Source organism: Nannobrachium achirus (genome assembly GCF_963921795.1).
Source record: "Nannobrachium achirus genome assembly, chromosome: 1".
NCBI classification, from domain to species: Eukaryota; Metazoa; Chordata; class Actinopteri; order Myctophiformes; family Myctophidae; genus Nannobrachium; species Nannobrachium achirus.
In genome coordinates this window covers 26,735,723-26,748,222 of record NC_137810.1, presented here as the reverse complement: position 1 = coordinate 26,748,222, position 12,500 = coordinate 26,735,723, and the positions used below count along the sequence as shown (strand labels likewise).

At 43.9% G+C, this 12,500-nt stretch overlaps 1 protein-coding gene across 1 annotated transcript in view; it reads right to left on the bottom strand.

The window, feature by feature from the left end:
- lrp8 (low density lipoprotein receptor-related protein 8, apolipoprotein e receptor) overlaps window positions 1-12,500 on the bottom strand; it is a gene marked incomplete at both ends in the record, with an annotated part of 260,613 nt that overhangs the window by 57,637 nt on the left and 190,476 nt on the right. Inside the window, 2 exons of the mRNA XM_080727866.1 lie at window positions 4,596-4,721; window positions 10,850-10,969. Of these exons, the coding sequence (XP_080583992.1) occupies window positions 4,596-4,721; window positions 10,850-10,969 (246 nt within the window). The remainder of the gene's footprint in view (window positions 1-4,595; window positions 4,722-10,849; window positions 10,970-12,500) is intronic.

Genomic DNA, 12,500 nt, shown 5'->3' with positions numbered 1-12,500 from the left:
ACACACACACACACACACACACACACACACACACACAAGCATGGTACGTGGCTATAAATACCAGTGTGTATTGTACATGTCTGACACTGACTGTCCCTCCAGTACAGCAGACAGTAGGTGCACATCATGCTGTGTGAAACACATTCCCTCCAGCTCCATTATCCTTCTAACTGCACTGCGTTTAGTTGTCATTTAGCTTTGCATTTTAAACCGTTATTATGTCATGCCTCATTGCCTCCTGGCTGACACACACATATACTGTGTGTTTGCATTACTATACCTGAGGGACATCAGCATATTATGATGACAATTTTATAAATGACCTTTATGCCTGAAGATGGTCTATTACAGAAAGCTTGCAATACTGTATATACATTTTGAGCGTGCAGAGGCTGCCTTTTATTGTTCATTTGGTTTCCTTTTGGCTCCAGCACCTAACCCAAGCCTACTGGCAGATGAGATGGCGTTTTCTCACTATAAATGACCTTTATAAAACTTCCATTTTATACCTTAACCCCAAAGCCAGAGTCATACTTAATTGTACACTGCTGTCATTCACTGAAATAGCAGTTTCAAGCTGCAAGCTCACACCGTGTCGCAGCACGACTCAAAATCAATCAGCATAACTCTCCAACCCGAACCCCAACTCCTAAATGTCATTGCCTAATCCTAATCCCAAAGCCCACAGGAATCTTTCCCAATTGTTAGCCTAACTTAAAAAGGTTAACAATGCCTCTAGTGAGGAATAGAAATATCACAATATCTACAGTGTTTCTCAAATTCCACACACGCACACATGCACACACAAGCATGCCCCAATAGTTGCCTTTAGGGGTGCTACACCATGAGCTACTCCACAGGGAGAAAATATGATATTTCTACTAGTTGCACAAATACAATCACTATCCTCTCATTACTGGTCTTGTGCCCATCAATTTTCAACTGCTGCTCAGAAAAAGATGGACAGAGGAAGACAGACAGGGAAAGGGAAAAAGAGACAAATAGCCAATCTACAAGCTCACATATGGGGCACGTTGTCTGCTTGTAGATCGGCTATTATTGGCAAAGAGATTTGTGCATAGGGAAAAAAAGGAGAGGACCAAACCCTGGACGACGGCGGCCGTGGAAATATATAGAGTTTAAGTCGTTAAAGACAAAAAACACAACCAAAAACAGAGCTGAATAATAAAGTGTAGTATTACCCCCTCCAGCTCATTCTCTGCTCTGTTTAAATCGCTTAACAAGAACACTGGCTCTCAGATACATCTTAATCTGCACCACAGACTCAGCCCTGCTCTCCCCTGTCAGCCAATTAAGATAAAGCTTTGAAAGGATAAGTTGTGTTGTCAGATAGAATAGAAGCATCGATTGGTTGCACACCACAGCCGCTGTTAGTATTGTTATGCGGACTGGTAAAACATTGGTATACTGCTCGCGAGCGCGGGGAGATGGGAAAGGAAAATATGAAATTACAAATAATATGAGAGCTGATGTTGATGCTCATCGATGCGCAGCGTAATGGATGGATGTCTGCGCTATTGTTATTATGATGATGTGCTGTGTTGGAGTAAATATGCATGCACGCCACTGATGCCAAGCAATCTGTGGTACGTGATAATGAGAGATGGCACCACAGCTAGGACTACACTTTTCTGTCAACTACATAAAATTAACATCAAATGTCAAAGTCGATACCACACACTCCCAGTGATTTGCTTGGGTTGTCATGGACAGCAAGATACATGGAGAAAGAGAGAGAGACATGGAGAAAGAGAGAGAGAGAGAGAGAGAGAGGGAGACAGAGAGACAGAGAGCGGGAGAGAGGGATAGGGACAGAGAGGGGGAAGAGCGAGAGAGAGAGAGAAAGAGAGTATATCGTCGTTGTCGGGTGGAAACCTTGTATCTCCAAGTTTCAAATTTGTACGTTCTTTCGCTAAGTAAAGCCCTGCTTCATCAAACAAGGCTGTGACACAAAAGTAGTGAAAACAGCAGATCTACAAGCACACAACGCCTCACGGTGCGAGGCGTTGTGTGCTTGTAGATCGGCTGTTTTCACTAGTTTAAATCATTTTTAAAAAGAAAAATGCAAAACGAACGGTTCTGGACATACAAGGTTTTCACCCGACAACGACGATATGTTTAGGGGGTGTACTACTGTACTATGGTCTTTATCTTAGCTGCATCCTTGCTCACCTTCATGGAAGTGTCACAACAACTGTGAATTCAGCACTTGAAGTTAGCAGACCCTTATTATGACAGAAAATTAAGATTTTATGATAAATGATGTTACTTTGTTACTGCCTCTCATTTCCACAGCCACACAGCACCAATAAGTCAAGTTGACGACTCAGTGGCATCAGGGAAGTAATGGCCTGAATATAAACAATAAACATAATTAGTGTAGCGTAAGCCTTTATTCAAGGGGGGTGGGTGGGTTATTATGCGTGCTGGCATACTGCACAAACAGCAGCTTAAAGCAGTGAACGGAACTCCAACCTGGGACTACGCTTTTAATTAGTATTGCAAGCATAATGATCAAATGCCTGTCTGAGCTTAATCTGCTGATACAATCCACATCGGTATTGGGATCAGAAATGTATAGGAAGAGTGTCTGAAGCACTCAGATTTCCACTAAACTTTTCACTCGCTCCAAAGGTCACAGAAGTTTGGGCAATTATCTGGGGATGTTTCGGCGGCTGCTAACAAGTTGCAAAACTTGAGCTGGGAAGGCAGAAATAATGGAGCCAAATTCGGCCTGGCATGTGGCTTGGGGGCTGCGTAGAAGTGCAACGCGATGGTGTTGTGTTTTCAATGCTCTCTGCACATGGCCGGGCGCCTCCAGCTAAACAAACGGCTGCAGTTTTGTAGCATGGCCCGCAAGACACACTTAACGACACTGTCACTTCAGCTGTCACATCGCATTGCATTGCATGACAGAGCATGCCAGTCTAGCTGCCCAATCCAACTGGTAATGTGTGCATGACTGTTGAAGCAACTCGGCAGTGTGACCGCAATGTGCATGTCTGCAGCTGAAAAGTTGGGTGTTTGCCTTGTGAACGAGAGTGTGTGCTTTGCGCATATATATGAATGTGCTGTACATGTGGGTTGGCTTCATTAAATCCACATTACCTCAGCCTCACAAAGCAAACGCCTCTATTTTTACAGTCCTGAATCCAGAGTAAATAAGCCACTGCATAAACAACAATAATAATAATAATATTCCACCTAGCTTTTGAATCTATTTCTTTTTCATCCTCTCTCCCTCTCTATGTCCACTGCACGCTGAAGACAACAACGTGTACACAGAGCTCCTCCCTATTACTTCGATGGGCAGTGAGTTACTCTGACGGCGCGTCCATCCACTCCAACACCCCACCCCAACCCTCCCAGCCTCTTCCATCCCATCCTACTCTAATACATGCCTCGGCTTCTGACAAGGACTATTTGCTCTGTCTAGCGGCAATAAAGATTCACACAGCGAGACGTGCGGCAATCAATGGGAGTTTTTTACGCCACTTAAGTTGAGAGCGGAGGCACGTTCCCTGCTTTAAGCTCTCTCATTACCACACCATTTTGCTCCATAATGACTTAACCTAACACTGATGGTGTTTAACCTAACCTAACCCCATCAAAAACCTTTTTTTTGTGTGTGTATCAATTGGTTAGGAGTCATTTCCACTATGTAGCTCAATTGGGATAGGTTCCATTCACACTAGGGACCATAATGTTGTAAGGCATGTGATGCATCAACAAGTGCATTAACAGTACCCTGGAACAGTGTATTGACTGTGTAACATCTTTTACTAGAACATTTTATTCAGGTATTAAGATACTTTAGTTTACTTTGCATGCTATTGTTACATCGTCACAGATGAAGGCAACTGAATGACAAAATACAACTGCAATCGGGTTCTTCCAAATAGTTACTTACAGTAAGGACCAGGACTTGATCTCTCATTCGTGCCAGCTTGCCAAGGAGAGTATTTACCATGGGGCCTTAGAGGCGCATATGACCTCACTGTGTCCCAAAGTCACTTGAGACTTCTGAGGAGATTGGGGCGAGAGATAGGGAGGAGGCCCTGACTGCTAACTTTTTCATTACACAGGACTCCAGAAAAAGATGGCAAATATTTACCTTTGCACAGATTGCTTTGCAAGACCTGAATACAAAGCTTTCCCAGCTTCCCACAGGGTGGGAATGGGGTACGATGTAACCCAGTAGCCGGGCATGCTACTATACTGCAGATTGATGAGCATATCGTCACTGTCGGGCAGAAACCTCGTATCTCCAAGTTTCAAATGTGTACGTCTTTTGGTAAATCAAAGCCCTGCTTCATCATACAAGACCGTCGCACAAAACTAGTGAAAACAGCCGATCTACAAGCAGACAACGCCTCGCGATGCAAGGCGTTGTGTGCATCGCGAGGCGTTGTGTGCTTGTAGATCTGCTGTTTTCACTAGTTTAGTACATTTTATAGATGATAAATACAAAACGAACGGTTTTGGACATGTACATGGTTTCCATCCGACAACGACGATATGAGTGAGTGTGTGGGTGTACTGTATGTACAGTATGTGTGTGATGAATTGCTCACCCACAGCCTTGCAGGCCTTAGAGACAGGGTCCATTTCGTAGCCTTCATAGCATTCACACTTATGGTCTCCTTTGTAGTTGATGCAGATCTGACTGCAGGTGTCGGGGTTCTCACACTCATCTATGTCTGCATGGGGAAAGGAAAGACAGCACAAGGTCACAATAATAAACATAAATACTAGAGCCAATACTGTATATCAGGGTTCCCCAATTAGTTTTCCCCAAGGGCCGAATTATGTCTAGGGTACCAAGCCGAGGGCCACAACATTGCAGGGGGCGACGGTGGCGTTCCCACTACTCCAGCGACAGTTTTCGTCGTTGTCGGGTGAACATCTTGTATGTCCAAAAAGAATTATCATTTTAAAAATGATTTAAACTAGTGAAAACAGACAACCTACAAGCACACAACGCATCGCGGTGCGAGGCGTTGTGTGCTTGTAGATCTGCTGTTTTCACTACTTTTGTGCGACGGCCTTGTATGATTTGCGAAAGAACATACAAATTTGGAGATACGAGGTTTCCACCTGACAACGACGATATACTAGTGTTGTTGCTGCTCTTATACCACCATTATTACGCGGGCCGCAAATGGCCCGCGGGCCAGCTATTGGGAAACCCTGCTGTATATCGTCCATTGGTGACATTGGTGTCAGCAATGTGACAGCAGATGTGTCCAGACTTTTAACCACTTTCCTCATGTTTACTCTGAATTTTGGCCATGTCATTATATATGGTCAGGGTACTAAAGTATCGTTAGATTTTCAATAGGAATTCAATTTAAAAAAATCATTTTTCTCTCAATTTTCTAATTGTCTAGCTCCCCATAAAATCAAATATTGGTTCATTTTTCCAATTTTCTAGCTTGCAAAAAAATCAGGAAAATGCTTCAATTTTTTAAATGTGTGATTCATATTTGTCATTATTTGATTTGGAACCGACAAAGGAAAAACATCTTTAAAAAAGGTATTTTTCATTTTTTTACCACATTACGAATATCAAAAAATGGACCAATTTTTCCAATTTTCTAGCTTGCAAAAAAATCAGGAAAATGCTTCAATTTTTTAAATGTGTGATTCGGCTTTGTCATTATTTGATTTGGAACCGACAAAGGAAAAACATCTTGAAAAAGGTAATTCTTAATTTCTTACCCCATTACAACAATCAAAAAATGGGCCCATTTTTCCAATTTTCTAGCCCACAAAAAAATCAGGAAAATGCTTAAAATTTGCTCAATTTTTTGAATGTGTGATTCATATTTTGGCATTATTTGATTTGGAACCGACAAACAAAAAATAGGCCCATTATTCAATTTTCAAGTCCAGGAAACAAATCGTCATCATGAATGTCACGTGACCACGTGTCAAGTCACATGGTACACAACTTCAAAATAAAAGCTGTAGGCTAGTCTAACATCCAAGTAATAGGATCAACATGCAGGCAGGCAGGGGGTCCATGAGGGGTTTACAAGGGGGTCCATGGCTGGTTCCCAAAGTGTGGTTTGGGGACCCCCAGGGTTTCTATGGCTGGTTCACAACAGCCTGGTACACGTACAGCCATGGCTGGTTCCCAAAGTGTGGTTCGGGGACCTCTGGAGGTCCATGACGGATTTCCAAGGGGGTCCATGGCTGGTTCTCAAAGTGTGGTTCGGGGACCTCTGGGGTCCCTGAGGGGTTTCCAAGGGGGTCCATGGCTGGTTAGCAATAAGTGTGGTTCGGGGACCTCTGGGGGTCCCTGAGGGGTTTCCAAGGGGGTCCATGGCTGGTTAGCAATAAGTGTAATAGTGTACATGGTTGCTATGGTAAACAAGCTGGTTGCTAGGGTAAACAGTTGGTTGCTAGGGTAAAAAACATGGTTGCTATGGATGGTGTGAGTCATGCTGGCACCCTTCGCGGCAGGAGGAAGCTGGTGCAATCGACCCCTTGGCTTGTCGGGACCCGTGCCTACTAACGGGGTGGCAGGCTATCACCTCAGACTAGAACCCGTACGGGGTGGCCGACACCAGCCCATTGACAAGAGAGAGGCCTTGATGTCCCTTTACTCTTTGATGGGGTGGCCAGTTGACTAAGAGTTTCCGTTCGGGCCTTCTCGATATTGTACAGAGTTCCACGGGAAATCTGGGGGTGGCTGTTACAAAGACCCTCACTCACCTTCACGTCATGTAGCTAGTCATTAGGTAGCCATAGTTACACGTTGAAGGTTGAATCTCCAGATATGGAGATAACCAACACATCCCTCCATATATGGAGATAACCGACGAATCTCACTAAGTCTGACCTCACAAGCCCCATATTTGGACACGTACAACATATAACTCCATATATAGAGACATAGCTGCTGACATCAGTATGGCATCACACTGCTGACATCAGTATGACATCACACCGTACACAAATGACCCTTATATAAGACCGGCATTATCTACCGACAGATTGTGGGAGTAAGATTAGGGAGTCTTACTGGTAGTGTAATAGGTGAAATAGACTAATAGCGAAAGAAGAAGAAGAAGTGCATTACTTGTAATATTGAAATAGCATAAATGTTATTGCGACCGTTAGGTCGCAGTTACTATCAAAACCTCGACCAGCTGTGAGTCCGTCCGTCCGTCCGTCCGTCCGTCCGTCCGTCAGTCAGTCAGTCAGTCAGTCAGTCAGTCAGTCAGTCAGTCAGTCAGTCAGTCAGTCTGTCTGTCACACGTCACACTTTTGCCCTGCTCATATCTCTGCAACCGTTGCCCCGATCCATGCCAAATTTTGCACATATACTACTTGCCTGCCAAACCACAACCTCCACCCATCAATTCACACATGACCCTCTTCTAGCGCCACCATGAGGCTGATTCTTGCAAAACACATTTTTGGACACTGCTCCTACAAATTTGGCCCTAAAATCACGCAAAGCGGTACACAGTATGTCTACACTGTCCCATATAGCGCCACCTTCAGGCCAATTTTTAAAAACACATTTTTGGACACTGCTCCTACAGATTTTGCCCTAAAATCACGAAAATCACTAAACAGTATGTCTACACTCATGTCATCAACATGGCTCAGGAAGATTTTGGAAAAACACATTTTTCCCCTATTTGTGGAGATAAGTGACCTACGGTCGCTTATCTCCCGATTAGGGAGTCTTACTGGTGTGTACCGCTTTACGTGATTTTAGGGCAGAATTTGTAGGAGCAGTGTCCAAAAATGTGTTTTGCAAGAAGCGGCCTCATGGTGGCGCTAAAAGAGGGAGAAATGGGGTAGTGGTTTGGCAGCCAAAACCACTATGAGAAGGGCAAAAGTGTGACTGAAAGTCTGACTGACAGACTGACTGACAGACTGACAGCTGGTGGAGGTTTTGATAAGAATGCACTATTACACTATTTCACCTATTACACTACCAGTAAGACTCCCTAATCGGCCGTTGGTCGCTTATCTCCACAAATAGGCCAAAAGTTTGTTTTACCAAAATTTTAGGCATTTTATGTGAGCTGCAGTGGAGGGGGTCCTCCACTGGGGGCGCCACCACTTTTGCATCCGTTCTGGAGCACCAGGAGTCGGTGGTCCCCGGGAATTCCCCGTGAGCAGCCCCGTTGGGGTGGTCTTTTTTGCACATTTGGTCATTTTTTACACCTGGGGGTCCCCCAGGGACCTGGGGGTCCCTGGAGCTCCGGGGGTCCTTCGAGGTTGTAGTTTGGTAGGCAAGGAGTTTGTATGGAAATTTTGGCATGGATCAGGGCAACGGTGGCGGAGATATGAGTAGGGGGAAAGTGTGACGTGTGACGAGTGACGTGACGGAGGGAAGGACAGGCTGACGGCTGGTGGAGGTTTGGATAGTATGAGAGTGTAAAAGTAACCTGCTAACCAGCCATGGATCCCCTTGGAAACCCCTCAGGGACCCCCAGAGGTCCCCGAACCACACTTTGAGAACCAGCCATGGACCCCCTTGGGAATCCGTCATGGACCTCCAGAGGTCCCCGAACCACACTTTGGGAACCAGCCATGGCTGTACGTGTACCAGGCTGTTGTGAACCAGCCATAGAAACCCTGGGGGTCCCCAAACCACACTTTGGGAACCAGCCATGGACCCCCTTGTAAACCCCTCATGGACCCCCTGCCTGCCTGCATGTTGATCCTATTACTTGGATGTTAGACTAGCCTACAGCTTTTATTTTGAAGTTGTGTACCATGTGACTTGACACGTGGTCACGTGACATTCATGATGACGATTTGTTTCCTGGACTTGAAAATTGAATAATGGGCCTATTTTTTGTTTGTCGGTTCCAAATCAAATAATGCCAAAATATGAATCACACATTCAAAAAATTGAGCAAATTTTAAGCATTTTCCTGATTTTTTTGTGGGCTAGAAAATTGGAAAAATGGGCCCATTTTTTGATTGTTGTAATGGGGTAAGAAATTAAGAATTACCTTTTTCAAGATGTTTTTCCTTTGTCGGTTCCAAATCAAATAATGACAAATACGAATCACACATTTAAAAAATTGAAGCATTTTCCTGATTTTTTTGCAAGCTAGAAAATTGGAAAATTGGTAAATTTTTTGATATTCGTAATGTGGTAAAAAATTCAAAAATACCTTTTTTAAAGATGTTTTTCCTTTGTCGGTTCCAAATCAAATAATGACAAAGCCGAATCACACATTTAAAAAATTGAAACATTTTCCTGATTTTTTTGCAAGCTAGAAAATTGGAAAAATGAACCAATATTTGATTTTATGGGGAGCTAGAAAATTTGAAAATTGAGAGAAAAATGATTTTTTAAAATTGAATTCCTATTGAAAATCTAACGATACTTTAGTACCCTGACCATATATGACCACAGTCCTGTCGTCACTCCCACTATCCCTGGGTCACAGAATTAGTATTCTTTATTGAAAACACCATATGGATATCTTAGATCACATCATATACTGTAAGAACTGTGTGTGTGTCTGTGCGTCTGTGAACAGCTAATCTCCGGCACTGTGGGACCGAGCTGCGTGAGACTTTGCACACAAAAATCTGGCATTTATCAAGCTCTAATAAATACTGACAAACACGCACGCACGCACACACGCACGCGCACGCACACGCACACACACACACACACACACACACACACACACACACACACACACACACACACACACACGCTTAGTTTTAGCTTGTGGGGACATTACATAGACTTCCATTCATTTCCTGTGGCCTTACCCTAACCTCTATCCCTAAACCTAACCCCTAACACTAACACTAACCCTAACCGTTGTGGGGACCTACTATTTGGTCCCCACAATGTCTATTTCTCCAATTCTACTATACTTGTGGGGACATTTGGCCCTCACATAGTAATATAAACCTGTCCACACACACACACACACACACACACACACACACACACACGCACACGCACACGCACACGCACACGCATGATGGAAGAGAGAAGGACTGCCCGGAGACATTATATTAATTACAGAGACAGCGTGCTGAGCGAGTTTGGGGGAACACAGTTAGACTTTTCAGTGCCTAGCGTGTTGTATTGGGAACACACTCAAGTATCAGTGACAACTATCAGCACGAACCAGTCTTTACACAGTAGAAATAGTCAATGTTAATTTAACTCTGAGACTGTGGACTCAATGGTCCTGTGAGGGGAGCTCTCAGAATTAAATTAACACAGTGTAGCTGACGTCAGTTCTGGAGAATAGAACAGAGAAGCGCATTGCAGACGTGGATGGGGGACACAGAGAAGCTATGCACACACAATGCTCTTCTTCCATGCCACAGCAGTGGGTCTAACCATGACCTTTATACCAGTGGTGGAAAAAGTACTCACATACCTTACTTGAGTAAAAATACAGTATCAATACTGCAATATAGAAAAACTCTGCTACAAGTAAAAGTCCGGAAATGAAAAATGTATTTGAGTAAAAGTATGAAACGTTTGAAAATAGCAGATCTACAAGCTCACAACGCGTCACGATGCGACGCTTTGTATGTTTGTAGATCGGCTATTTTCAAATAGCCAATGTATAAAATAGTGCTAAAGTGGTTTATGTATGTTTTTTAATATTATAATTCATACTTGCAAAGTAACTAGTAACTAAAGTTTTCAATTAAATGTGGTGGAGTAAAAGTAAAATATTTGCATCCGAGATGTAGTGGAATAGAAGTAAAAGTATTGGAAATTGGAAATACTCAAGTAAAGTACAAATACCTCAACATTTTACTTAAGTACATTATTTAAGTAAATGTACTTTACACCACTGCTTTATACCTCCACAAGTCTTTTTGTCCACAAGTTTGTAGCCGGACGGACAGTCACACTCGAAACCTATCCGCCGATCCCTGCAGATGTGTGAGCAGCCACCGTTGTTTTCTGCACATTCGTTCAGGCCTGCAGAGAGACACAGAGAGAGATGGGGGGGGGGGGGAGAGGAGAGGTGGAGATAACAGCAGAGTGAAGGAGAAAGAGAGACAACAGGGAAGAGGGATTGAGTATTGATGCAGGAACACCACCAGGCTACTGGACGGAACAATGCAGTCTGGACACTAAGACACATGAGGCAGATTTATTACTTGTGTCGCAAGCTGAAAATAGCAGCTCTACAAGCTCATAACGCGACACAACGCGTGTAGATCTGCTGTTTTCCGTATAAATCAGGCAAATAGGAAGGTGAATATGTTGATTGCACTGTGTGTGTGTGTGTGTGTGTGTGTGTGTGTGTGTGTGTGTGTGTGTGTGTGTGTGTGTGTGTGTGTGTGTGTCCAAGCTGTCATTTATAATCCCATCAGCTGTACCATGTTTTATACATTTTAAACAGAGAAAGACATGAATAGAGACAGCAAGGCAGAGGCAGGGATGCGTTGTAGTGTGTGCGTGCGCGTGTGTGTGTGTGTGTGTGTGTGTGTGTGTGCATGTGCGTGTGCGTGCGTGCGTGTGTGTGTGTGTGTGAACCTTGGCTATTCCAACTCTCTACTGAGGAGACCGTGTCAGGTGCCACTCATATGTGCTCTGTCCTCCTCCTTCTTTCCTCTCCCCTCTCCATTCGCTACTATTCTTATCTCCCGTAAGCATCATCATTTCCCACTTCCAGCCACCCTCAGTCCGTTTCCATTCCTCCCTGTATCTAACTGTCTCTCACCTACCCTGAGGGGGTGTGAGGGGGGGGGGGGGGGGGGGGGTAAGAGACAGACAGCGGTGCAGGAAGCTTAAGCTGGCACTTCATTACCGGTTTACATTAAAGATTTAAAAAGGTTAGGCCACAGGTACTACTGTGAGAGAGACTGGCAGACGGAACGAGAGAGTGGCACTGGGGAAAGAGATGGATGTTAAGAAGAAGTCAATGAGAGAGAGAGAAAGAGATGGTCAGAAAGGAGTTTTTTTAATGACAAAAAATAGCTTAATTTGCATATCCACTGAACTGCAGTACAATGCATTGCGGTGACTCCACCTTTGAAAGACGATTAATCCTCTTTACATCTGTCCTGTTGATTTTGAACCACTGACTCTCTGAATTACCTCTAAAACAACCTTTCAGAATGAGAGGAAAGTTTCCATTGATTTACAATCAATGCTTTGGCTTGGCACGGCACTACGTTCGAGAATGACATTCTATATGACGGTGGCAACGGAGGACAAATGTCAGCTCTCAATTACAGCATAACGGCAAAGTTAGAGATAGAAGACTTTCTGCAGAGCATCCATGTCATATGGTTAACCTTTACTGGATGGTAGAAGGGTAGGATGTTCCCATGAGGACCAAATGCTTTATTTATAATCCATTTCATGACGGTGACGCATGGAAAATAGCTGATTTAAAGCCAAACTCACAACGCGTCGCAAATCGATCAGCTGTTTATGACACACATGACACCGGCGTGCAATTAAGTGTAAGTCAGGCTTAATAGCCCTGTGAATGGCTAAG